The 24,696-nt window shown below is 19.6% G+C and overlaps 5 pseudogenes across 5 annotated transcripts; 2 read left to right on the top strand and 3 right to left on the bottom strand.

Moving 5' to 3' along the window:
• Nucleotides 1-4: 4 nt before the first annotated feature.
• Nucleotides 5-2,303, bottom strand: PmUG01_00018600 (annotated as a pseudogene). Its single transcript is given in 16 exon segments — nt 5-31; nt 46-48; nt 63-152; nt 166-222; nt 237-509; nt 524-598; nt 613-699; nt 713-928; nt 942-983; nt 997-1,047; nt 1,061-1,117; nt 1,240-1,325; nt 1,410-1,440; nt 1,455-1,493; nt 1,508-1,978; nt 1,992-2,303. Coding segments are annotated over 16 exon segments (1,917 nt in total).
• Nucleotides 2,304-8,728: 6,425 nt separating this feature from the next.
• On the top strand, nt 8,729-9,700 carry PmUG01_00018500 (annotated as a pseudogene). The gene is made up of 2 exons: nt 8,729-8,815; nt 8,957-9,700. Coding segments are annotated over exons 1-2 (831 nt in total).
• Nucleotides 9,701-13,450: 3,750 nt separating this feature from the next.
• Nucleotides 13,451-14,081, top strand: PmUG01_00018400 (annotated as a pseudogene). Its single transcript is given in 5 exon segments — nt 13,451-13,549; nt 13,564-13,764; nt 13,779-13,865; nt 13,879-13,932; nt 13,947-14,081. Coding segments are annotated over 5 exon segments (576 nt in total).
• Nucleotides 14,082-16,843: 2,762 nt separating this feature from the next.
• On the bottom strand, nt 16,844-17,700 carry PmUG01_00018300 (annotated as a pseudogene). The gene is given in 5 exon segments: nt 16,844-16,939; nt 17,063-17,188; nt 17,202-17,318; nt 17,333-17,599; nt 17,686-17,700. Coding segments are annotated over 5 exon segments (621 nt in total).
• A 4,216-nt stretch (nt 17,701-21,916) lies between these two features.
• PmUG01_00018200 lies at nt 21,917-24,474 on the bottom strand (annotated as a pseudogene). Its single transcript is given in 5 exon segments — nt 21,917-22,762; nt 22,776-22,981; nt 22,996-23,004; nt 23,272-24,325; nt 24,454-24,474. Coding segments are annotated over 5 exon segments (2,136 nt in total).
• Nucleotides 24,475-24,696: the final 222 nt, after the last annotated feature.

Raw genomic sequence — 24,696 nt, 5'->3', positions numbered from 1 at the left:
GAATTTATGAAATGTGTTTTTCTGCTATATCAATGGATTTTTCACTGTCCCATTATTACTATAGAACTTGCATATAAGTCATCTTCTCCTATCCAATCTTCTATCTCATTTCTGAAACTGTCCTTCCCTATATGAGTATGGAATTCCTTATTTCTTTTTATTTTCTTTATCACTGTTGACATATTCAATTGTATTTTCTGTAATTTCTTGTTTGTTACCTGAATATTTTTTGTCTTCCATTCATTTATGGATATATCCAAAAATGATTCCCTATTTTCAAAGTACACCTCTTTTTTACATTCTTCTAATACCGTCATAAGCGCGAGAACACACAAATTTGTTAATAATTTTTTTTTTATATATTTATATAATTCTTCATAATTTCCTTTTTGCTGAAATTCTTCTATATTTAGTGGTGATAAATAATTTTTATTATCTTCGTTTTCACATTCTTCTGACATATTCTGCAACTGCTCTGCCAATCCTTTAAACCAATCCTGTTCCAAATACTGTTCTATAATAGTACATTTTTTGATATCCACTGTTTCCATAGATTTTTTTCTATTTCAAAAAATGGAACTTTGGGTTTTTCTCCAGATTTCTTTTTATTTCTTCCATTTCATGTATATAAGCTAGTTCTTGCTTCCATTCATTCTTCAAATTATGAAACCAATGCTCTTTTTTCAATATTTCAGAAGCATTTCTATTTTTCTATCCATTTATTCCATAGAATATTGAGGTTTTTTATATCGTTGGTATTTTCAATATTTTCTGTTATTAGATGATCATCCGTTAAATTAGCACAGGTTCTATAATCCTTTTGTACTAACGCATCTATACATATTTCTAAGAATTCTTCTTTGTTTTTTTCCCAATCTTCATTTATACATTTTTCTAGTACTTCCATATGTACTTCTATTATGGTTTTTGATCTGTCTTTTTTTTCGCTTTGACACGTTTACATTATTTGTAAGTTCATTTATTTTAATTTTTTTTTATGATTTCTTCATCTTCATCTATTGAGTATCCTAAATGCTTATCTTTTACAAGCTTATTTTTTTTTGTTAGAAAATGAAGGTACTAGCAATTTCAGGAATTTTATTTGTTTTCTTTTTATCTTTTTTTTTTAAACATCATCATTAATAAGAACTACAAAGAAAAAAAAAAAAAAGATTTATATAATAAATTATTATGGTAATCAAATATTTATTATATATTTAGTTTATATTTTTATTTTACTTTAATAAAAAAAGAAAATAAAACGATAGTAAGAATACTTATTAAAATAGATGATATGCAATTGTTAGGTTTCTTTACCACTTTATCTGTAATATCTTTTTAAATATATATATATATATTAATACATGTATTTATTTTGAAAATAGAAAAATAAATAGCATTAGTGGTACCTGCAGATGTAGGATGCGTAGAAGGAGCTAGAGAAAGTGAGTAAAACTTAATGAATCAGTAGATGGAGAAATAATTTCAGGATTAGAAAATGCTCCAGAATCTTTAGGAATTGACGATGGTAATATAGAGTCTTCTTTTGTGTATGGAGAGAATTAGAATCTGTAGTTTGCTCTGATGATTCAAATTCTGAAGATGCTTCTACTACATTTTCTTTCGTTTTATCTTGGTTAACTGAATGTTCAGATGCTCCTTGTTGAGGGGATATCTCTGTAGGTGAATGTTGCACACTTGGAGAATTTTCCACTGGTGATAAAGTTTCATTTTGAGGTATAGAGTTTTCTGGATCTTTATTATCTCTTTGTGATTTTTCTGGAACTTTAACTTTTTCTTCAGGTATATTCATATCAGAATATATGAATTTACTAATTGTTTTAAATGTTTGAGAATTCATTATGTCACAATTGTTTGTTGGATATTGGGATAAAGATATTTTGTTTTCGCATTTGGAACGTAAGAGACTCTTCTTATTATTAAAATGATCCTCCCTGCCTTTAATCCACACATTATATTCCGTAAATTTTTATACAATTCGCATCACCATTGCAATTATATATATTACTATTATTTGTTTTATAATTATTTAGTATTTCCATATATTCTTCTTTTTTTTCGCAGAAATCATCTGCATCATAGAATAATTCTAAAAGTTCTTTTTCTTCATTGTTAAAGATCATAAAACATCCACCATGTTGTGTTATCCCTGTAAACTTACTATACCAAGTTCTAATGCTCCTTTCCAAATATATTCTTGATAATGCCATATGGATCTTTCGAATTAATTAATAATCAGCCAGATTCTTGCATTTTTCTCTAAAATTTTCTTTATTTTTTTTTTAAAGAAGAGATTTGAGATAGAATATTACACCAACTTTTTAAATTCTTGTTTTAACGCTGAAGCATGAACATTTGACTATATTTAGAAATATTATGAATTATTTAGGAATTATTTATAGATATGTTATAATTTTATAATATTATGCAATTTATAATTAAAATTATGCATCTTAAAAAATAATGAATATTACCGAGTTAAAACTATTTTCCATGGTGACTATAATATTGTGTGCTTGAATATAATCTGAAAGAAAAAAAAAATTTATTTTTTTTTTCAAAACGTAATTTAAATTAATATTTCCTAACTAAAAGAAATTATAAAATTATCATTTACATAAGATTTTTATATGAATATATTAATAATGAATGCATTACTATTTTTTTTTTATAATCTACATATATTCATTAACCTTAAAATATATAAAACTAGATATATACCTAAACTTATTTTTAATATTTAATAAATGTTAAGTAAATATTTTTATGAACAATTTTCATGTTTTCTATATGAAGAGAAAGTCAAGTTGCTAACAATATAAACCTACATATAAGATGCATCATGTAATATATAATTTATTATCAAAGAAAACAGTATTAATATACTGCATTTTTTCCTTTTTTTTTAATGAAGACCAAAAAATATAAATAAAATTGTATGTATTAATACAAATAATTCACCGTATTATTATGTTTTCCGAAATATATAATCTAAAAAACAAATAATTATTAATACTGTTAGTATGTTTTTTTTTTTATTATATTATTTTTGTTATTTATTTTTAATATTAGTTATAATTTTCCCATAATTATTTTGTTAATGCTTTTACGTATTTACTATGTATCTAAAGATGAGAATTGATAATATATAAATTATACTAAATTTTCGCTATGATACTAGAAACCACATAATTAAATTGTAACTGACATCTAATATATATATATATATATATCACTTATCTAAAATTGAACTATTTGAGTTATATATATAATTCCATTAAGAAATTTTAAAATAGAGTAATATATTTCATATATATATGTTCTGTACATGCGTATTACTTCTTTTATTTATGAATGAATTCATATTGGCAATATTTTAATTAATAAAATGAATATTTAGATATATTAAATAATGAAAGAAAGTCATCTATTTATTCGAAATAAGTATAATTTTCTGGATATTTTTTTAACAAAATTAATTATTCTATACATTTAAAAAAGTAGTAAATTATATTATAATTTTTTAATGAATAATAATAATAATATTATATTTCCATGTAAATGAATTATTATACTATATTAAATTATATAAAAAATATTGAACCCCCTAATTTTGTTTTTGTAATTATTTAGAGATATATTCTAATGAATATATCAAAAAAATAACCTTTATTTGTTTTTTTTTGCATAACTATATGAGAATATCATTTAAACAACAATGACAAATATGTTTTACCATAAAAAATGAAAAAGTTAATATATTATTTTATAATACATTTTAATATATGAGTCACTATATGGAATTACATAAAATTTTAAATGTATTGAGAATATCATAGGTTAATGAACCATAATTTAAAAATACAGTTACTAATTTTAATTTTTCTTTTGAAACTAGTACACAAGAGTTATAGAATAGTGAGTACGTTAATAAATAAATGCATATTAATTATAAATTTTTGTAAATAATTACTTCCCATACAAAATTAAGTTATTATGTTAATGTTTAATGAGTCTATTACATTAAAGGATAATAGGTTTTATTCATTTCTAATTTCCGAATTTATATTTATACAAATTTTTGTTTTATATTTTTTTGTTTTATTTCCTTACTTTATATCTCATTTATTTTAATATATTTTGATTAATAAGCCTACATGTGGGAATATACGTAAAAATATTTTATTTTTTTCTCTAGAAATTATATTTTTAAATCTTTATGTTTGAATATATTATATATGTGATACGCATACTACATAAATAACATATAATATTAGATGTATATAAGGTCACATAAAACAAATATATTATTTTCTTAAATATATGAAACCTACTGGAAGAAATTCAAGTTAATTGCTTTAAATATTTATATAACAATATATTTTTTTTTTTCTTCTTTATTTTATTTTTATAATCTAATAAATATATGTATATTTTGTTTTTTTATTGTTTTATAAATATATATATAGAAATTTTTTTTTTAAATATATTTCTCGTTATTTTGTTGTAATATATGAACAAATTTATTATATATTAATGTAGTTCACCCTTTACATTTTAATTCAAAGTAATGCAAAAATTAATAAATATTCATATTAGTTATTAAATATTCCTTCATAATGCCACGAATATATTATTTATTTAAAAAATATTTAACAATAAAATATATATAATGATAGGTAAATTTTTCACATAAATTATACTAACAGAATATCAATGGATATATATGACGAAGTAGAGGATGAAGATGAAATATATATACAGCTAATACAATGTTACATTTTTTAGTAACTTTAAATAATATAACATATTTTTTTCTTATTAATTATGTATAAAAGAACAACGCAGTAACTGTTATATATGTTACTAAAATAGCATTTACGTATTAAAATTTATAGTTCATATTATAGACCATATATATAATAATTAATGCCCTCTAATAATGAATACATCCTTTAAAATAATGTATATGAAAAAATTTATTTTATGATATATTTTAATTTTACATTATTTTAGTTGTAGATATAAATATAGAATCGAAACACTCTATAAAAGTAACTTATATATATATATGATTTTAACAAATATGAAATAAATTTTATTTGTACTTTATTACCTTAATGTAAAATATTTGATAATATAGTTATGTTTTAAATAATATGTTTACTCCTTTTGATTTACATATAATTGTTTCAATTATTTAATATAAAATTCTATGATTTTAACAAAAGATAATTTAAAATTTGTGTTCAATAATTTATTACATTCACACTATTTAATTAAATAAGTACAAATGTTATTACTTAAGTTCAATTATATATAAAAGGACAAGTTATATTTATTATTAAGAAAAGTTAGTTAATTTAATGATTAATCTGTAAGTTTATTACAGCTATTTATTAACGTTAATATTTTATAATTATTAATTCGTCTTTTCTCTTAGATTTCCATTTATACATATAATATGGATGGTTGCTTATAAAAAGTAATACGCTTTTTGTGAATGGGTGTATTAAATGATAATATAGGCACAGTATATCAAATTAGAATTGACGATTTTTCACAATTTATATGTATCTACTTTATAAAATATAACTTTTCATAAATATTTTTTTTTTTGATTTCCTATATTTTTTTCTTTTACCTTTGTAAACTTGTTCAAACGAGTCTTATTACGCTAATGTTTTGTCGTTCTTTTAGATTTATACTCATTTATATGATACTGCTTCTACAATATTAATATAAAAAAAGTTGTTATAATCTTTTTTTTTTTTTGTATTTTCTAAAAAAACACTTCTTTAAGTTTTTTATTACTTTATGTTATATGCGGAACGATCCTTATTATTGAACATTTATAAATACGAATTTTTTACAATATAACATGTTATATAACACCTGTTGTTACGTGAATATTTTAGATTATTTTCAGAATTCAAGCTAGTTTATTAATCATTTTTTTTATCTGAATATTTCGAAATCATTATATTTGTTTTTTTTGAAGAGAATAGGAAAATTAAAATAGCATAAGCTAGTATTAGAAAATATTACATATTTTTCAATACAGCACTATTACGATATTAATGTCTTGTCTGAGGAGATTGGATATTTTTAGAGATGTGCTTGAAATATTTGAATAGAATATTTATATTTTTAGATAAATAATATTAAAAATACTACAATATATGTTAATGTTATTAAAGGATATAAACAAATATATTAAAATGTAGTAGTTAGTTCAGAAAGTTCTTGTACCAATGACACGCTATCTTCGAATGAGTATTTTGACATAAATTATGTATCATTGAGATTCTACAGGTTCATTTAGTTTATTAGTATATTTTAAGCTGTTCATGTGTTAGAACCTAGCCATATGATTTTTATTACTATTATATTCATTTTTAACGTTTTTCCATTTATGTACAAAAAAATATTTCCTTTTTATATAACACGTACATTTATATGGATATTATATAATAAATAATATTTTTCACCATATATAAGCATATTATATATATTAATTAAAAATAAAAATTTACTAAAATTAAAGCGAATATAAAATGTGTTAAAAATATAAAAAAGGGGGGATTTTCGGGAATTTTACCTTTGTTGAACAACAAAAGAATAGATTCATTTAAGTTACGGTTTGAAACCAAGTAAGTATACAATAAATTCGATAAAAATTGCTTATTTTAAATGAACGCATTATTTATTAATATGTTAGAATATACGATTTTCATAAACATGAAATGATGTTATGGAAATTGTAATTTAATATTATATTTATCTTCTTTTATATGTATGTACTAAGTATTAATAATATTATTAAATAAACATAAAAATGATATAATTAAAAAGTATTTAAACACTATTGTTATATTATAAACAATAAAGACATGTGACATATATATAAGGGAAAAATTAAATATTTTCCTGTAAATTAATATATTTATATATGGTCTCTTTATTTCCAGAATGTAAATAATCTAGATGAATAACTAATTGTTTTCTAAAATAAATAGATCAAAAAATACTTAGGATCAATAAATGTTTCTAAAAATAACAATATTTATAAGTAAATATTTAGCAGTATTTTATTATATAGTGCACTTATTTTTAATATATTTTACAATTTTGTGTATAGATTATTATAAATTTTTATAATGGATTAAATTACATTATATACATAAGCATTAGGTGAGAGAAAAAATGTGAGTGTTCAAAATGTTCGAAAAAATAGAACCTAAGAGTCTTCATAAAAGTTATAATGAAACTAATATACATATTAAAATATCAAATTATGTTAATTTTAATATATGTAATTTTTTTTTTTGTTTTTGTAAATTATAAATAGTATTTTTGGTTTTTCTTTTTTTTTTTTAAGTTTTTAATTATTAACTGGAAAGATAGTATTTTTTAAGGAGATCAAATAATATAAAGTGAATGTTCTTTTGACTGGAATATTTTTTTTTATAATTAAATTTCTAATGGTTACAATGTGAGAGATATATATTGGAATAATATATTTATACTCATTTATTCCAGTTACCATGTAAAATATGTTTTCTGGGATTATGTATTTTCAAAAGAATATATAAAAAGTAATTTATTCTTTCTAATATTATGAATTGAATAATCACTAAGTAATATATCTTAGTTGAATATATTTTTATTATTTCACAATTTAAGTATATTATGTCATATATATATATCATTAGTAAATTTGCTTCAATTGATATATTTTTAAATTAATGAAATTTAAAGTAACAATTATATATCTGCTTTACCTTTGAACTTTTTTTTTTTTTTTTAATATTTTTATATTTCTTTGGAATATATATATTAAAAAAGAAATTTAAAAATCTATGTATATGAATGTAAAAAAATTTCTTTTTATATGGAAGTATAACTTAAACGTAATTTAAAAATTGTGATTTTCAAATATTAAGGTGCAAAAATAAAAATCACACCTTGTTTGCTCTTAGAATATATATATCTACATAGATTAAGTAGTTCCATAAATTTCTATCTTAAAAAGAAATTATATACTATAAAAAAGTATATTTACTTGAGGAGGAATTAATACATTTGTTTTAATTAATATAATTAATATGTTTTTTTTATATATTATTATGATTATTGTATTATTATAATAATTGATATTTTATTAATAAAAATCAACGTTTTCAAAATAAAAATTTATATAATCAGAATTATTAATTGTTTATAATTTTTAACATTATTAATTATTTTCTTAATATATAGAGGAATATATTATATTTATATTCTCTACATTCTACATAGTGTATAAACTCAATATTTACATATAATAAGTATTCGAATATTTTTTTCATAATTTATTCTCAAAAAGGTTAATAAAAGTATTATATCATTATAACACTACACTGAATATTTAAATTATATATTTTAAATATATATGTATTAAATCGAATTATATGATTTCAGAGAAAGTTATTTTTTTTTTAAATAAAATTAAGATAAATATTACATAATGCATTTTAAAAATTAATTTTGATTATAGAACATGTAACGTACATTATAGTTATATATATTTTATTATATATTTATAACAGAAATAATAAAATTTTTTTTTTATTATTTTAAATATTTCGTTTTATCATTAGAAGTATAATCTATTATTATTAACTTCTTCTTTATTGAATATATTATAATATTAAATATCTGTATCATGGAACAAAAAACAAAGACCCTCTTACTTATTAATATTGTTGAGATTGTCCTATTATCTTGGGTGCTTCATTTTAACAGTGATGTTGTATGAAAATATTATAAGAAAATATTATTTAAGGATATTTGAAATCATAATATTTTTTTTGGTTTTTTCTGTATTAATACCTTTTTTTTACCTCTGTATTATTTATACTATTAAATAAAAAATATTTACATTTTTTTTTAGGGAATGTTTGACATGCCATTGAATAAGTATTGCAATTGTGCGAAAGAATTGAAGCAAGAAATTAATCGATTACTAGGAGGATATAAGTATAATATCGATTCAAAGGATATATTTACAAAAGAACAAATGCCAAATATTGGTTTGCCAAAAAAAAGATATATGTACAGTGAGGAAGGGTGCAAAGCAAAATAAATAAATCAAATGGATGTTCATCAAAGTATAACAAGAAGTCGTAAAAAAGATATGAATAAAAAATCTTGTACATTTGAAACCAAAAAATATTCCCATTTGGAAAAAAAAATATTCAAGGAACTCGATTATGAGAATTTTCTTAAAAAAAACAGAACAATTACTGATAAGATGTACAAAAAAATAATGCTTAAAAAATACAGATTACGTTTTACTTTACCTTTATTATTTTTTCACTGTTTTTAATCATACTCTTAGTAGATTTATCATGGGGTTTGATTGATGAGAATAAGGGGTTATGGGACTGCATTAGGGGTTTTACCACTTAGATAGCTTGGCTAATGGTTCTCTGAAAAGTTTTTTAGGACCATTGAAAAGTTCAAAGTTTTTGGAAACCTGCTTTTAAGGAACATCAAAGGCTGTTATGAAAAGATCGTATTATGGCATTTATTTGGTATTCTAATATATTTCATACCGTTCGTTATATTGGGTTTCACATTAATATTAGGGGTTATTTATTATCATAAAAAAGTTAAAAAATATGAAAAAAATTAAGTTCAGAAAAAGGTAAAATGAATAGTAAGAGATATTATTCTTTCTAAAAGGAAATATTAATAAGAACTAATATATATTATCTTTAGTGATATTCTTAATAATATTCTCAAAACAGTATAAATTTTATAAGTAAATTTACATAAATATACCCATTCATATATTCAACTGTAAAAAATATGTCTTAATTTTTTTTGTGAATTTAAATGTTTTAAGTTTTTTAAATGTGTTCATTAATATGTTATCTCTGTTTAATGTCGCATTTTCAATTTTTTTATATATTTTTTTATATGTAAGTAGGTTTTTATGAAAAAATAAATTTTCTGAGTTAAAATTAATATATAATAGGATAATTTACATCTTATATTGAAATAGTATTTTAATTTATAAATATAATATGTGGTACTTCCTATTTTTCTACAACTGAAGTCTAAAATTATTATTTATGGAAGTAATTATTAAAATGTATTATTAGATTTATATTAACTATAAATATGTCCTATTTTATAATTTATGTAAGAATGTGAATCTGTTTTGTTGCATTTACATATACATATTTGTAATTAGAAAAAAATATAATATATATTTATAAAATATGTTTATGAATATATTTTATAATATATTTTTTGTTAATCCCTTTTTGAAAAAGGTGGGATTTTTAGGGATGGTTTAAAAGAAAAAAAAATGTATATAATTAAATAATATATATATTAAATATTGATTAATTTTAATAGTTTTTTAAATTAAAATTATAAATGTTTAAAATTAAAGGAAGAGCTAAAAGAATTTAATTTATTATTAGTGTATTCGGCTGAGATATTAAAGATAATTTTGGAAATTCTACTTAAATATATATTATATTGAAATATATAGAACTATATAATTTGTTTTTTTTTTATTACAAAACAATAAAAGAAATTAGTTTAAGTTAATTACAGATAAATGTATTATATTATGGAATTGTTTTGTTTTGTTTTTAATGATTATATATCTCTTAATGTGTTTTATATATCTATGAAAATAAAAATTGTCTTTTATCTGTAATGAATCTAATTTTATTTTTTTCTGAAATAATAGGTTAAAATGTATTTAAATATTTTTATATATATTCTATTTTTCAAGATTGTCTATAATTATGATGTGTTAAAGTTTGAAAACATATTAAATATATATGAAAAATATAAGTAGTTATAGAAACAATTAATAACATCTTCAAAAAAATTACAATTTATTAAACACAATAAAAAAGAAAAAACAATTATATTTTTATAGATAATTTATAAATAAAATGGTTATTATTTGTTAGATAATTTTTTAACAATTTGTATGTAAAAAATTATATATTTTTTTCGCTTTGTTTCATTCAATATATCTAATACAGAAATTTGGTTTATGGAATGGTTTTTCGAATATTTTTATTTATTAAAATTGATTTTATATAGATATAAATGAACAAAAAACATAAAGTTATATATTTTTTAGTTATTACACTTAAATACTTTTAAAAAATATTTTTATATAAATAAATGTCTCATTCATAATTATTTCTTTGTAAAAAGCATACTCAAGTTAAAAGGGAATATGATATTATTATGTACAAGCAGTTATTCCTAGGAAGTGAAAATATATTCAATATACATTTTAATTAAAAGATCAATTATTTTTGTATTTTTTGTTAATTCTACAGATTAATATAATATATTAAATATTTTATTTCATTTAAAAAAATATATAACCATTTATATACGTAACAGTTCTATTATAGCAATAGGTATTTTATTTTTTTTTTTTATTATATTATTGTAACTTCTGAATATATATAGTAAAAAAAAAAATAATAAAAAATTTAGTGTATGATTATAAATAATTTTCATTAAAATTATGTAATACCACTTGAACGCAAGGATTACAACTTTTAAAAATTATGGTACGAATATAAAACAGAAGTCTTAATTTGACTTTAAAATAGATACTAAATCATATATTAGGTAGAATAAAATAAATTTAATTTTTTAAATATATTATACTCTAAAAAAATAATATATTAATTCAAGGAGTAATTGATCATATGTTATAATTTAAAAACATATAATTATATTTTTATTCATTGATTTTTTTTATTATTATATTGTTATAAAAATTGATATTTTTTTTAATAATAAGTCGTGAAATATAATGTTTATAATATTTAATTGTTATTAGGATAATATCTATAAAATTTGTAATTAATATTTTAATAATAGATAAACCTACTATATATGTATTCTATATGTTGTATATTTTATGGGAAACTCAATATTTCAAAATAATATGGAATAAATTTTTTTTCCCTTAGTTTATTAAGAAAAGGATTTGTAAAAATACTATTTAATTAGTACACTCGATGAAATAATTTAATAATATACCTAGTATAATTAGAATAATTTAAATTATTTCATTTTAATTAAAGTGTATTTTTTAAAAATATTAAAATAAAAACTTTATTATACGTTTATAAATATATTTTTCTTTTATATATATTACAAAATTTATTACAGCAATGAACGTTTCATTAATTATTTACGAAGAAATAATAATTTTTTTTGTTTTAATATAAAGTATTATTAAAATTCGTTAAAATATGTTATTACATGAAAATATTACGTATACGTGTATATGTAAGGAATAATCTCTTGTAATTTTAGGATTTTCTTTTTTTCTAATTGAATTACAATATTCAAAATATAAATTAATAAGGAAAAAAAAAAAAAAAATGGATAAATTTAAAAATATTTTATTTACAATTAAACAGTGACTTAATTATAAAAATTATAATTTACAAAAATAAATGCATAATCATAAGAAATTATTTCTTGGATTTCTTTATGAATATATTTTTTCGTAAATTAGATATTACATTATAAATTATATTTTTTTAATTATATTTAGAATATCAAAAAAACTGCTTATGAATAAGAGGAAACTAAACTATGGATTATAATTAACACAACACAAAATATTTTCTTTATTTGTTATTTTACGCTTTAATAATTAATATTTATTAAGAATAAAATATAGTTGTTCTAAAAAATGATGCTTGTAAAATTAGTATTACAAACAGGATAAATTCCTTAGTATCCTTAATAAGTATTTTAATATATAGAGGAGCGTATTATATATATATATTCTATACATTCTCTATTGCTTATAAACTGAATATTTCCATATAATAAAAAATATTTAATACTGCATTAAATAAAAAGTTAAATTATATATATTGTATATTTATGAATGAATTCAAATTCTTTTATTTTAATGATACAATTTGTTTTTATATAACATTTAGGTAAAAAATATATAATACATTATTATATATCTTTTTATATGTAGTTGTTTAATTGTACATTATAGTTGTATATATTTTATTAATATCTTACTAAAAAGCAAAAAGTATTAATAAAAAAAAATATTATGTTATTATTAATTTATTCATTAGTTTGTATTTTATAATATTATAGATATATAATATGGAACTAAAAATTAATCAATCTTATTTATTATAATAACTACTTTTACTTTTTTAAAGAGGATTTTCTCTTTTAACCATGATGGGGTATGATAATATTAGTTATGTTATTGTATTATACATAATTTCCGTGTTTTTTTTTTATTAATACAGTTTTTTACAATTAAAATATTTGTTCATTTGAATAATAATCTTTTTTTTTAGTTAACTTTTAACAAATTTGTAGGTGAGAATTTTATGCAGTGTAGAATATTAGACAAAGAAATTATCGATTACTAGCAAAATGTAAAAAGGATAAAGATTCAAATAACATATATTTAAACGAATTTTTTCCAAATAATGATAAAAAGAAAATAAATATATAACTAATAATAAAAAATGGAATAAAGAAAAAAACACGAAATCCAACAAAAGTTTATTAAATAAAGCTCAGTACTATACAGAAGTCATAGATTACAATAATGGAATATTTGATGGAAAACATTTTCATTTTGAAAAAAAATTAATAAGAAAAAAAGATTATGATGCTTTTCTAGAAAAAAAGAGGAGAATTAGAGATATATCTTTAAAAAAATAAAATTTAAAAGTTACAGATTTGGAAGTGCCATATTTTTACTTTTTTTATTGTTGGGAATAGGTTTACCCATATTACAAGGATTAAAGCTATTACAAAAAAGCAGGAGAAGCGATTAAAGATTTACCAATTATAAGTAGTGTGTGGTCAGCTATAGAAACATGTTTAGGTCGGCAAAAAATCATTTTTTTTTAATAGCATTTAGCACAATTATCATTATATTAGTTGTTATACTTGTAATAGTAATTCCTAAAATTTTAAGAAATAATGAAAAATATAACAGAATTAAGGCGATGTATGAGTAAGGTGCATAACATGAAACATGTTTTTTTATATGACTTATTTATATGAAACGTTATATGTAATATCTTTAGTTTATATACTTAATAAACATACATATTGTTTCTATAATTTTATTAATGTACATGGATTTATAACGTAATCCTTATAATTAATACTCATAAATTATGTTCTTTGTCTGTTGGTAAATTTGAATGCATTAATGATTGTCATTTTTTATTATAAATTATTGTTGAATCAAAATAAAATAATATCATGTAATATATGCATTTCTGTATATAATTAGATTCTTATAAGAAACATATATATGTGAGTTAAAATTAATATATAATATTAATGAAGAAGTGTTAGAATTTCCGTTTTAAACGAAAAGTACTTTATTGTATTTTTTATCTTGAAGAATAATATAATTATCTGTAGACATACTTAAGAAATTATGTGATGAACATTACATTTAAAATGAATATTTTTTTTTTGTATTTAATGTAAAGTAATGTATATATTATGTTACAATGATTTATATATATTTTACTCCAATATAAACAATATATTTGTTAATATAAATAATTTTTATTAGAAATATGGCATAACATATAATTGTTATTAATAATTTTTGTAAGAAGTTTGATTTTGTTTCTTTAACGGTGTACGTAGGGAATTAGAATTGTATAATAAAATAATATTCTTATAAAATATTATTTCTTTGGTAATTAGGATTAATATTTTAATTTTATCCATGTTACTATTTTATTTTATTTAATAAGATTATGTATTCTATAAGTATATAATTAATTTATAAATAGAAAAAAATAAACTTCATTATTTTAAGAAAATGAAATATATTTTTATTCATATATTAAAAAAGAATATATGTTATAAGAAAAAAAATTTTAATCTTTAACAAAATTTTTATTTTTTTAAATCCTATATTTTTATTATTTAAATGAAAGCAATTCTTTTGTTACTGAAATTATTTTTTTATAGAAAATAAATTATTAAAATATGTTGAATTTGTAAGTGAGCTGAGTAAATAGTTTATATAGATTATGTTAAAAACATTGCAAGATGACATTACATAAATTAATTAGGAACAAAATGTTACAATAATATTTTTATAATTTTATTAGTTATGTACATAATGATGTACAAAATGTATATATATATATATAATATATGTAGTAAAATTAAAATCTATGATTAAATAAATATTATAAACTATATAGTATTTTTATATTTATTATAATCTGGAAGCGTATGCTGAAGTCTTTTTTCCGAATTAAATTTATGATTACTATAAAACTATTATTATAAAACATAAAATTAATTATCTCCTTATTTCAAATATATTTTCGTTTATCCTTTTAATACGAACATGCTAATGTTTAAAGTAACATGAAATAATTTCAATGAAAAATATTTTTGTTTTATTATTTTGAATGTGATATTATGAGTAATCTGATCATTTCCATACCTAAATTAGTAACAAAATTACAGATATATGGTAAAATACAAGATACCACATAGTTACGCAGAATAATTAATATTAATTCCTGTTCTGAAATTTATAATTTGGTTATTAGAAATGTATCTGAAGTTTTTACATAAAGCAAAAAAAGAGTCTGATTTTTTAAAATGTAATATGTACAATAATGCATATATAATGACTTACATGGAGTTCAAAATAGTGGAATTCTATTAGAAACCTGAATAAAAAAAGAATTTCTTTTCAACTATTCTAATTATTTAGGTATTATAATGTTACTTGCTATTACTTTTATGGAAATAACTGTTGTATTTTTTTCTTGGTATATAGCAAATAAAAATGCAATATAGAAATGTATATACGATTTGTTATTTTATAATATACATTAGATAAAATTTTATAATTATGTAATAAATTTATATATGTTTGTTATTTTTCATAAGAAGATTTTCTTACTACTTCGGATGTTATATGTATAAAATATATTAGAGGAAAAAAAGACAATTAATTATAGTGCTTTAGAAGAACATATATATGAATTATAAACTAAATATTAAGAGTTTTGCTATATAAATTAGAGATTTAGTAGAATAAATATCTCTTAACTACATATATAAATAACATTTTTACAATGTTACATAGAATAAATACCATACAAAAACAACAATACTATAATTTTTACATATTTTAAATTTTTAATTCTGTTTATCGGCAACTAGATAAATGATAATGAAACTTTAAAGATATAAATAATATATATATAATCTTTTAAATTTTTGAATAATGTTTTTATTTTATGAATTTTATTTTTTTATTTGCACAATAATATTACTGGTGTTTTTTTTAAAGCTTCTGATTCTTTTCTTTTCACATTAATACTACTTTAATAAACGCTTCTATATATTAATGTGTAATAAAATCATTATTCATTTCACAACCTTGTGCTATATATTTATACACTAAAATTATGTAGTTTTTATTCTAATGAAAAATTCATATATAAGTGGACCTTTTTCTACTGACACAAACAGTAGTACTGTATTTATGTTAACCCTTTGTTTGAATAATTGCTGTGTTATTTTTTTTAATTTTTATGCGCTTGTATACATTTCTAGTTTTTTTTTTATCATTTATTAAGAAATATCCTCTTATATGTAACTTTTGCACCAATGAGTATTAGATTTTGTATTGCAAATAATATAAACTGTAGTTCTTATATCAAGGATCGCATTGTGGTTGATATCCTATACTATAAGAACCTCCTTTAAGTTTTCTATCTAATACTTAATATATATTTTGTAAGGATTCTCTTTTTTCTTTAAATTCAACTATTTTTTTCATAACTAAGCTATTATATAAGCATGATTTCAATAAAGTAAACTATATGAAACAAAACATGTATATATACCTAAATATATTAATGTTTTGTGCCTGTAAATTTTTGTGAAAATGGGTATACTTATTGTATTAGAATATTCACGTTATTTACTATAATTTTTTAACTTTATATAGAAAAAATAAAGAGAATGATGCTAGTAATACGATAGCTCTGGATAAACGGACAGCAAATATATATTCTATTTGCATAAGTGATAAATATGTGGTAAAACAGTACAAGGAGTTACCATGTGAATTTTATTATCAAATGCTTCTTTACAATTGATTAACTCCTCGCAAAAAGCATTTTAACTACTTTTTTGATGTTTTTCACAATTATTCGTGTAAATGTTATAACATTTCTTAAAATTACCACAAATTCTATCAGTAGAAACATGTTTTTTTACAATTAAGTTTGCTAAAATAATTATAATAACCGTATATTTATTCAAGCTTTGTTAAAGATTCAGTATCAATTTCTTTTATTTTTTGTATGCATATATTATTTAATTTAGACGAAATATCTCTATAGGGGTTAAACAAAATGTAACTATTATTCTTTTTATTTTTTTTTTCTGAATTTATCAGGTAATTCAAGTATTTACGACGTTTGAGATTATCAGAATAATATTTATCCTTAATCTCAATTAAATATATACCAATCTGTTGACATAATGTAATAAAATTAGTATTAGGAATATATAAAGAATTATATTTAGTATTAGAACTATGTTATATAGGACTTATACTATCACTCTTAACATTTTAACTAACCCCCCTTATTCCGTTTTATATTGAAGATGTAATTACACGAATTATTTTAAAAAAATAATAAAATAAAATATACTACTACTAATAATAATATATATTCGTAAAATTATATTTTAATTAATAAAAATATATATTTCATTTATGTAACAACAAATTAATGAAATATTATGATATATATAAATATTATAATAAACAAATAAATCTTACGCTTCCCCCTAAAATGTTTGAGCCATTGTATATAAATATACGTGAATGAAACAGCAAAAGTTAAATTAACGTCATATTGATATTTACCTAAGTGAAAAAATGTTACGCTTTATGTTTATATGTGATGCATTCCTTTTTGTCATATATAGAATTTAAAAACACAATTCATAATAAAATCACCACTTTAATTTTTAGTTAAAATTAATATGAGGTTGTATAGTTTGTACAGTACAATATAAAAGCTTCTAATTGTAAACATGATAATTTAAAAAACACAATTTCTTTATTGTATCTAGAATACAGTTATAGTAATGAATATTCTTCCCTTTTATTTTTATTCGTGCGAAAATTATATAAATGTACTTATATGCTATAGAAAAAAATGAATTAACATTAAAGTATTCTCATATAAATTGCCAATTATATTTGAGTATCTAATTAAAAATTTTTTTTTTACCTTTTAAAATACTATAAATAGATAAATATTATTTATTTTATAGGTATAGAATTTTCCCTTTTACTTTTATTTTAGTGTTAGAATGACACCTTTCAAATTATTTCAGTTAATATTAAAAATATGTTATAATAATATATGGGCCCTTTAGGAATCTCAATTTCATGAATTCTTATGAAATTATATTTTAAATAAATGAAAAATAAATTTAAATTAAATACGATTATAATACATGAAAATAAGTACTATTCCGTTAAATTAAAAATATCTCGCTTAAAACTATTATTTTATGTATGAATGTATTATTCTAGAAATAGACATTGTCATATAATTTAAAACAATCTCTTATTTTTTTTCATCCTATTACACAAGAAGCTAAGGTTGCAGTTTAATCTTTATAACATTTGATATAGTATAATATATATGATTATATTTCAAATATAACAATTATATAAACAAAAATTAGATATTATTACAGCGTAGATTAATTAAAATTATAAATTAATAAAAAAAAAAAAATTTATGCCTAAAGCTTTTAGTAAAATATATTAGTGAATTTTATTTATACATGTGACTATTAAAAAAATATAAATTAATATATTAACTAAAATTTATATTTACAGACAAAATATGACAAGCCCAATTAAAAAATAAATTTATGGCTTTTGTTCTATTTATCCAATATAGTAAAATAATTGATAAAAGAAATATCATAAAATTTTTCAATTTCCGTTATTTCACTGCTATTTTATTTATCTCTATTATGTGTCTTATATGTTGTACTATATATAAATGTATATTTCAAAGATCTCAGAGAATAATAATAAATTTTTTTTTTTTTTTATATATCATATTATTGTAAAATATCTTAAGATCATATATTTAGTAAAATATATAACTTGTATATTATTATATTTTAATTGTACTAATATATTTATGAAATAATTAAATATATTTAAAAAAATATATAAAATTACATAAAAACAAAAATTGTTTTTATTATTAGTACATACGTAGAACGATTTCTCTTTTACTTTTTGAAAAAAATAGAGATTAATATAGAAAAGTTATTATAATAATGGTTTAAATAAACATGTTTTAAATTTATTTTACGTAAGATATCCTCTGTTATTTTATTTTAGTATTTATAACAATAATATATCTTTTTTCAATTCTCATATATGCGTTTCGTTTAATAAAGTAATTCTGTTGTCAAAATTCCGAATAGAGGGCAATGAATTACAGTTGTGCTGTTATGAGATTAACATTAATTAATAACTACATTTTTAGGTTTATGTATGCCAATATTCTATTATTATTTTTAATATTCAATATATTTTTAGTATAATCACTGTAGATTTATAGGACTAAAGTTATATTAACAAATGTATTAAGTACCATATCATATATAAAAAATAAAATATAAAAGGAAACATAAATATTTATTATTCTGGTAATGTATAATTTGTATAAATAAATTATGCATGTAATATTTATATTTTATGATAATGTATAAAAATATCTAATGGAATGAATCTTATATAAATTAAAAGAATATACTTTAAAAGAACTATATATTTACTTCTCGTAAAACAAAAAGAAAAAATATAAATTCTATTGAATATATTCAAAATTGTTGGAACAAAGACAATGCTAATATAATTATCTAAAAATAATTATTTTCCTAATAATATGTTATTAATATGTAATAATATATTTGTTTTATGTATTATAAGGTTATTACATTACAATGACGCATATATCTATTTCATTTAGCATTGTATTAACCTATGGTAATAATTATAATTAATTTAGATTAATATATTTTTAGCAATTTTATTTATTATTATTATGTATGAATTAATGATATTGTAAAATTCATAAATTAAGTTATATTATTATGGGATTTACATAATATAAAACAGTAAATAATATTTTGTAATCTGCCTATTTTTTTCGTATATGATAGTAGTTAAAAATTGTTACGTATATAAAATGAATTTTATATTTTCACAGATAAATCTAGTATTAGTTATTTTTATAAATATTAATATATAAGAGATGATTTAAAAAATAATATAAAAAAAATAACCACTAATCTTATTAGACAAGAAGAAAAAAGAAAAATACAATTAAGTAATTACAAAAAATCAAAAAAAAATTTAAAGATAAAAGTTAAAATTAATAAATTTTTTTTAAAATGTAAAAATATATCATATTTTTTAAATTTATTATAAAATATTTATATTTTCTTTCATATCCTTCTGGTTTTAGAAAAGCTCTGAAATTCATATAGTACTGTTTAATTTATACATTTTTTTAATATTTAACTTTTATATATCTTATTTTATAAAAATATTAATAAATAATAATGTAGATATTAAAGTAAAAAAAATATAAGAATATTTTTTATTTAATTGTTTACATTTTTTTTAAATGCGAATATAAATTACAAGTTAATATAAAAAACTATGTATTCAGAATAATTTCATTATTATCATGTTTTAGGCTTTTTAGTTAGTTCAATGATTTTTTAAATTTATAATTATAAAAGTTATACAATCAAAAAAGATACTTGAATATCATAAATATCTATAAATATGTATAAAATTTTTCATTTAAGTTACACTATTTGTTGTATAAAAAAATTGAATTCTTTATGAAGGGACAGTACATTTAAATATGATTTTTTCTTTGTGAGAAGATGTATATTATTAAAAAAAATATATTGATATATAACAAATAAAGGGTTACAAACTTACTATAAATTAAAACGTTTATAATGCGATTATCTATTAAATCATAATAACCTAGAAGTATTTCATTATGTATATAACATATGGTTTTTTATAATATATTAAATTATATAAATTATATATATGTTTTCACTATGCTTTCGTGTGTTTTAACGTATATCTGTTTTTTTTATTAAAATTTTTTTTATATTAATTAAATCCTTAAATGATTAATTGATAGGAATATTTTGAAGGATACAAATAAGCATCTTTATAAATATGCAAATAACCATATATATAGAAATAATGAAATAACATAGAATTCTAAAATTATAAGTAATTCTGATATATAAATTAAAAAAATGTATTGCAATATTAATGTTTTTGCTTTTTTTTATTTTCCGACGTATTAATTATTTTCCTAAAAGTTTAATATTCTTGGAATACATTAATATAATTTTAATTTTTATATATATATATATATATATATCTTGTTACTTATATTTAATCAAATATCAATATAAAGTTCATATTGATAATCTTAAAGAAATAAAAAATAGTATATATAATTGAAATATATTTATGCATCTTTATTTCAATCTTCATATTTCATGTTCGCTTCTCTTTCTTTTATTAAGTATTCTTTCAAATTATTCTTTTCATTGCTTCCGTAGTGATTCATAAAATTTATGAAATAAGATTCATATAGGCTACATGCTTACGTAAAATTAATATCCTTATATATTAAGAATATATATTATAAATTTTTAAAATGTATTTTTACATAATTCAGTAGTATGTGTCTGCAGTATTCTACTTTTCCATAGAATTTGCATTTGTATTATCTCCTATTATGTAATTTTCTATCTCTTTCCTAAAGCTATCGTCTGTTGTATAATCAGGATTTTCCATATTTCCCAAAAAATTTCGGTTAAGGTCACTTAAGTTTTGTATAAATTCTTTTTTACTATCTGAATTTTCTTTTTCCTTAAATTCAATTATGTAATTATCCAAATGTGATTCATTATTTTCAATGTACTGATCTTTTTTGCATTCTTCTAATACTGACATAAGAACGAGGATACAAAGTTTTGTCAATAATTTTTTTTTTATATATTTATATAATTCTTGGCAATCTTCTTTGTTCGATAATTCTCCTATATTTATTAATGGCAAAGAATCTTTAATTTTTTCATTATCATAATCATCTGGTATAATCTGGAGTTCATCAGTTAAATAGTTAAATAAGTCCTGTTCAATATATCGCTTAATAATTATACTCTTCTCTGATATCCACTGTCTCCATATATCTTTTTTTCTTTGTAAAAATGGAATATTTTGAATTTCATCAGGATCATTTTTTAATTCTTCTCTTTTTTTTAAGTTAGCTAGTTCTCTTTTCCAATTATTTTTTAAATTATTAAACCAATGTTTCTTTTTCAATTTGTCAGCAAGATTTTGATGTTTTTCTATACATTTATTACATAATATTTTTTGTTTTTCTTTTTGATTAATACTTTTTGTATTTCCCATTATTAGTTCGTCATTAGTCAAATAAGAATATGTTTTGTGTTCCCCTTTTGTTAAGAATTCTAAGCATATTTCTAAAAATTCTCCTTTTATATATTCCCATTCTTGATTTCTGTATTCTTCGAGTATTTGCATATGTACTTCTATGATAATTTTGTATGTATATATTTTTTTGCTTCGATGCGTTTATATTATTATTCTTGTTATGTTCAAGTATTTTTATTTTTTTTGTGATCTCATCATCATCATATAATGGATATTCAATATTATCATGTTTTACATATTCATATTTTGTGCAAGAATGTGAAGGTGTTTGTATTTTTAGAAATTTCATTTGTGTTCTTTTTATATTTTTTTTTTTTTAAATATTCCTTTTAAAGTGTACTAGAATATAAAAAAAAGAAATGATAGATTCATATATTAAATTATTACAGTAATCGAATGTTTTTCATATAATTAAACTTTTATATTTATTTTACTTTAATAAACAGAGAAAGTATAATAATAGTTACAAGGCTTGTTAAAATAGTTGGTACGCGTACAATAGTTCGATTTGGTGGTTGACCTATAATTGTATTTTAAATGTATATATAATGTAATTACTTCTAAAACGGAGAATTAATTAGTATAAGTTATACTTGGAATTTTAGACTGCACAGTGACCGCAGGAAAATCTGTAGCAACATTTGACCTTGCAGAAGGAAAAGAAACAATTTGAAAATCCTGGGTTTTTCTGGAGACATCAGGTTTTGTATGTAGTGGTGTAGAATCAGGAGGTTTTTCTGAATCTAAAGAAACAAAACATTTAGGTTCTGATAATTCAGCTTGGGGAGATTGTACACATTTAGCGTGCGTATTTTCTGTTTTTGTTGATGATGCTTCAGATGGAGCTGTTCCTGGGGATAGAGTTGTAGGTTCGTTTTCAATATCTTTTTCGGGAGTATTATGCTCACCATGTTGGGATCTAGGTTGAGCTGCAGTTTCTAGCACATCTGGTACAACTTGTTGGTTTATATCTTGAGTTGTAAATTTACTTTCAATTTTTTTTTCGCCTTCAGATGAACTCTTGTTTTTTGTTTCAGCTAGAACGTGACCAGGTGATACTGGATGAGAGGGCGTGCAGTTAAGCTGTTTTTTAAAAGTTTGAGGATCCAGTATATCGCATGTTTTTTTTGGTCCTATTTTTGTTTGACCTCTTTCGTAACACGTTTCAATGAGGTACTTTTTTGTATTAAAATATTTCTCCTTTTCACTAATCCATATATTATATTCTTCACACTTACTTGTATAACTACTATCAGACTTAGGGTTTCTCTGCAACTGTCTTAATTCATTTAGATGGGTTATTCTTTCTTTACAGAAGTTATCTACTTCATATTTTAATTCTAAAATTTCTAAATGTTTTTCATCCATAATCAGAGGACATCCTCCTAGTTTATCTTGCTTTTCATAATAAGGACTTAACCATACATTTAATGTCTTTTCCCATATTTCTTTTTGTGATATGTAATAATTTGGTGGAGTCTTATTGTCTATTAGATATCTAGCCAAATATAGGCATTTATTCCTTAATTGTTCTTTATCATTCTTAATAATAGTGTCATTAATAATATTCTTAATATGATTTACGACTTTTGTAAAACGTGGCTCCACTTGATATCTAAAAACATTATTGCCATAAATCCTAGAATACTAAATTAAAGAAAATTATAAATAATATTTAGGCAAATATTTTCATGTTTATTGCATTACCACACTTTTTATGGTAAATAAGTAATTTATGCCTAAATTTAAAAATATTAAAAAATAGTGAATATTACCGTGGGTAAACATTTTTCCATTGTGAATATGCATTAGTACTTTAAAGAGCTGTAAATAAAAATACGAGAGCAAAATAAAAATATATATCTTTTTATTTATCTATAAGAAAATTTTAAATTAATATACATCAATAAAGAGTAATTATAAAATTATCATTTATATTAGAATTCATAATTGTACAATAAAATAGTTGAATACATTAATATTTATTTTATATGATTGTTATCATCTTTTACGTTAAA

Source organism: Plasmodium malariae (genome assembly GCF_900090045.1).
Source record: "Plasmodium malariae genome assembly, contig: PmUG01_00_5, whole genome shotgun sequence".
Classification (NCBI taxonomy): Eukaryota; Apicomplexa; class Aconoidasida; order Haemosporida; family Plasmodiidae; genus Plasmodium; species Plasmodium malariae.
The sequence above is the reverse complement of the archived record's forward strand: the minus strand, read 5'-3'. Positions and strand labels throughout refer to the sequence as shown.